This window comes from Gavialis gangeticus, unplaced genomic scaffold (assembly GCF_001723915.1).
Source record: "Gavialis gangeticus isolate Ggan-Ray unplaced genomic scaffold, GavGan_comp1, whole genome shotgun sequence".
NCBI classification, from domain to species: domain Eukaryota; kingdom Metazoa; phylum Chordata; order Crocodylia; family Gavialidae; genus Gavialis; species Gavialis gangeticus.
Genome location: NW_017729032.1, coordinates 1,509,481 through 1,513,458, shown reverse-complemented (window position 1 = coordinate 1,513,458; position 3,978 = coordinate 1,509,481). Strand labels below are relative to the sequence as shown.

At 64.9% G+C, this 3,978-nt stretch overlaps 1 protein-coding gene across 1 annotated transcript in view; it reads right to left on the bottom strand.

Annotated features, from left to right (window-relative positions):
* Positions 1–3,978, bottom strand: part of DNHD1 (dynein heavy chain domain 1) — a gene marked incomplete at its 5' end in the record, with an annotated part of 79,014 nt that overhangs the window by 30,146 nt on the left and 44,890 nt on the right. The window contains 3 exons of the mRNA XM_019523758.1: positions 5–787; positions 917–1,205; positions 1,490–1,682. Of these exons, the coding sequence (XP_019379303.1) occupies positions 5–787; positions 917–1,205; positions 1,490–1,682 (1,265 nt within the window). The remainder of the gene's footprint in view (positions 1–4; positions 788–916; positions 1,206–1,489; positions 1,683–3,978) is intronic.

Below are 3,978 nucleotides of genomic sequence, written 5' to 3'. Positions count from 1 at the left end.
CTGCTGGGGGTGTCATCGGGCTCCGCGTCACTGTCGCTGGGGGCATCGTCCTCCTCGTCCTCCTCGTCGGTGGGGGCTGCGGGGCGGGCACCAGGGCCCTGCTCGGAATTGGAGAGAGCTTGCAGGTCGCTGCGGTGGGCGCAGAAGGCACCGAGCGCTGTGTCCAGCAGCAGCTGCGCGCACTCCCGCTGCTCGGGCGCCGAGGCCAGCGGGTCGCAGAAGGTGCGCACGGCCTCGTGCAGCCAGAGGCGCAGCACCGTGTGCGCGCCCAGCGTGGGGCTGGCAGCCAGCCCCGTGGAGCCACGCCGTGCCGCCCGCCCCTCATCTGCGGGGCCGGGCAGGGGCGGGCTGGGGCTGGGCCGCAGGAGCAGCAGGCCCCGGAGCACCCTGTCGACGTGGTGGGCGGAGAAGAGGCAGGGGCAGCGGGCAGGCACAGGCCGGAAGCGCGCCCGCACGGCCTCGTAGGCGTCCACCGTGGCGCCCACCAAGGCAGGGGCCAGCTCGCTGGCCCGTGGCACCTGTGGGAGCCTCTCCAGCCAGGCCAGGAGAGCGGGCGTGTGCATGGTGACCAGCGCGTCCCGGGTGAGGGTGGGCAGCGCCAGCGTGCTGAAGAGCCGGGCCAGGCGCGGGCAGAGGGGGGGCGCGCCTGGTGCAGGGGCGGACACAGTGGCCAGGCAGCGGCCGGGCAGCAGACGCTGGAGCTCCAGGGTCTCCGCGCTGCAGACCTCCCGGTGCGACAGGGCCTGGCGAAGGGTCTCCAGCACAGCGCAGCTGCCCCCCCCCGGGCCTGCAGCCAAGAGCGGGCATCAGCCTTGCGCCTGCCCTGGGAGGGGTCGCTGCCCCCGAGCCATTCAGGCCCCGGGGCCAGCTGGGGGGTGGGGAGCTGGGCAAGGCTGCTGGCCGTGGCGGCACTCACCGGGCTCGGCGGCGTGCAGGTCCTCGAGCACAAGCAGGTGGCCCCTGGTGCCGTGCAGGGAGGGCGCCCGCAGCCCCGGGGCCCTGGAGCTGCTCGGGACCCGGGTCTGGAGCAGCTGGCGCAGGTGGGTGGCACCGACGGGAGGCGAGAGGGACATGCGCTGCCAGGACTGGTGCGGCTGGGCCAGCAGCTCCGCCAAGGCTGACTTGCCGGCGCCGGGCTCCCCGGCCAGCAGCACGGGCTGGCGGGCGCCCAGCAGCACGTCCACCACGTACAGCAGGCGCTCGTGCTGCGGCGGGAGTGCAGAGCTCCAGGACCCCCTTTGCCCCCCAGCTCCTCCCTGCTTCCCCGCAGCTCTGGCTGGGCCCCTTAGGTGGCCAGGCCTGGACGGCTCGAAGGCCTGGGGCAGAGCCCCTGTCTTGCCCCGGCAGCAGCCGGGCTGGCGTGGGGACCCTGGATGGTCCCAGAGCTCCTGCCCCTGCTTCTGGTCACCCCAAGGCAGGACAAGACAGGGGCAGGCTCCCCGCCCGGGGACTCGGTGGTGCCCGGCGCCACCCCCGGGGCCTGCAGTACCTGGGGCAGGGGGTTGAAGGTGGCGGGGACCCCCTTGGGCCTGTGGCACAGGTACGACCCGTTGAAGACCTCCAGCCTCCCGCTCTCCGGCTGCGGGTAGATGTCGAAGACGGAGGCTGCTGGGGGCAGCTCCACGCTGCAGCGGCTGCTGAGCAGCGCCCGGCGGGCGAAGCGGTCGAAGGCGTCCCAGTGCCTGCGGAGACCGAGGGGCCAGGGGAGAGGAGAGTCCCTGCTTCAAGCCCTGTCCCCTCCCAGAGCTGGGCCATGACCCAGGTGTCCCGGCTCCCAGCCCCCTGCTCTAACTCCCCTCCCCCCCAAATGTGGTCACAATACTCTTCGTCGTCTTCGCCATTGAGGATGACTGTAGGAGTATCACAAGGGCGTGCAGCGAGCACCCTCAAAAGGCCAAGGCGTGATGTGAGATACAAGGGGCGTAAAAGCAATAAAATGGGGTTCGTGCAGAGGAAGACGGAGGGGCCCGCAGGTCCCTTCCAAGACGCAGAAGGCAGTGAGACACAGGTGATGCAGAGGAGGTGGAAGTACTCAACACCCCTTTGACTCCAGCCTTCAAACTAGGGGCAGCTAGCAGCAGAGCCAGGGAAGGAGACAAACAGCGCAGAGGCGCGGCAGAACGGGTCGGGGTGACTTGGAGAAACCGGCTACTTTCAAGTCAGCGGGGCGGATGGGATGCACCGTTGGGTGCTGAAGGAGCACATCGAGGGGATTCAGAGACGCTGGCTGCCCTCTTTGAAAACTTGTGGCGCTCAAGCGAGGGCCTGGATGACTGGAAAAGGGCCAACACGGTGCCCATCTGCCAGAAAGGGCAGGATTCACCAGGACGTCTCCCGATTGCCCTCTACAACTAGGTGACAGGCTTTGTGGATGGAGCGGGGACCGGTGGGTGCGACGGACCTTGACTTTCGCAAGGATTTGGACAGTCTCCCATGCCGTTGTCACCGAGAAGCTAAGGAAGCGCAGGCCAGAGGCCAGTGCTGTGAGGTGGGTACGTAGCTGGTTGGATCTCCACGCCCAGGGAGCGGTCCGCAGCGGGTCAGCGTCTTGTGGGGAGAAGGTGTCCAGGGGTCTGTGCTGGTCCAGCCCGGTTCAACGCCTTCATTTGTGAGGGGAATGAAGGGTGAAGGGCAACAAGAAGAGTTTCTACAAGCATGTCAGCAACAAGCGGCGGGTCAGGGAAAGTGCGGCAGGCAACGAGGAGGAAAAGGCTGAAGTGCTCGGTGCCTTTTTCACCTTGGTCTCCACAGGCAAGGTCAGCTCCTGGACTCCTGCCCGGACAGCCCAGCATGGGGAGGAGGTGAGCAGCCCTCAGCAGTGAAAGAACAGGGTAGGGGTGATTTAGAGAAGCTGGATGTGTACAAGTCCATGGGGAGGGATGGGACGCACCCGAGGGTGCTGAGGGAGTTGGCTGATGTGATTGAAGAGCCCCTGGCCATCATCTCTGAAAATTCATGGTGATCGGGGTATGCCCTGAATGACTCGAAAAGGGCAAACATAGTGCCCATATTTAAGAAAGGGAAAAAAGGAGGATCCGGGGAACTCCAGGCCAATCAGCCTCACCTGAAACAATCCTGGAGCAGATCCTCAAGGAATCCATTTCTAAGCACTGGGAGGAGAAGAAGGTGATCGGGAACAGCCCGCATGGACGCACCAGGGCAAGTCATGACCTAGACAAATTGGAGGATTGGGCCAAAAGCAATCTCATGGGGTTCAACAAGGACAAGTGCAAAGTCCTGCAGTGAGGAGGGAGCAACCCCAGGCACCGGGGCAGGCTGGGGAGGACGGGCTGGGCAGCAGCGCTGCAGAAAAGGACCTGGGGGGACAGGGGACAAGAAGCTGAACAGGAGCCGGCAGCGCACCCGTGGTGCCAGCAAGGTGACCGGCGTCCTGGGCGGCATCGGCAGAAGCGGTGCCGGCAGATCAAGGGCAGTGATTCTTCCCTCTATTCAGCACTGGGGAGGGCACATCTGGAGTCCTGTGTCCAGCTGTGGGCCCCCACTACAGACAGGATGTGGACACGTTGGAGAGCAGGGACTGGGGGACAGGACTGGTGAGGAGAGGCTGAGGGAAATGGGCTGATTGAGTCTGGAGAAGAGGAGACCGAGGGGGATTGAATAGCAGCCTCCACCTCCCTGCGAGGATTGCAAAGAGGATGGAGCTGGGCTGGTCTCAGTGGGAGCAGATGATGGACAAGGAGCAATGGGCTCAAGCTGCAGCAAGGGAAGCTGGGTTGGATACTAGGAAAAATGTCCTCCTGAGGAAGATAGTAAAGCACTGGAACAGGCTCCCCAGAGAGGTAGGGGAGTCTCCATCCTTGGTGATTTTTAAGACCCAGATAGACAAAGCCTTGGCTGGGATGATGTAGTTGGGGCTGGTCCTGCCTGGAGCAGGGGGTTGGACTAGATGCAACCTCCAACTCTTCATTTTCTAGGAGTCTGGTGCAAAGGGGATCGAGTGCTTGCTGAGCAGACGTG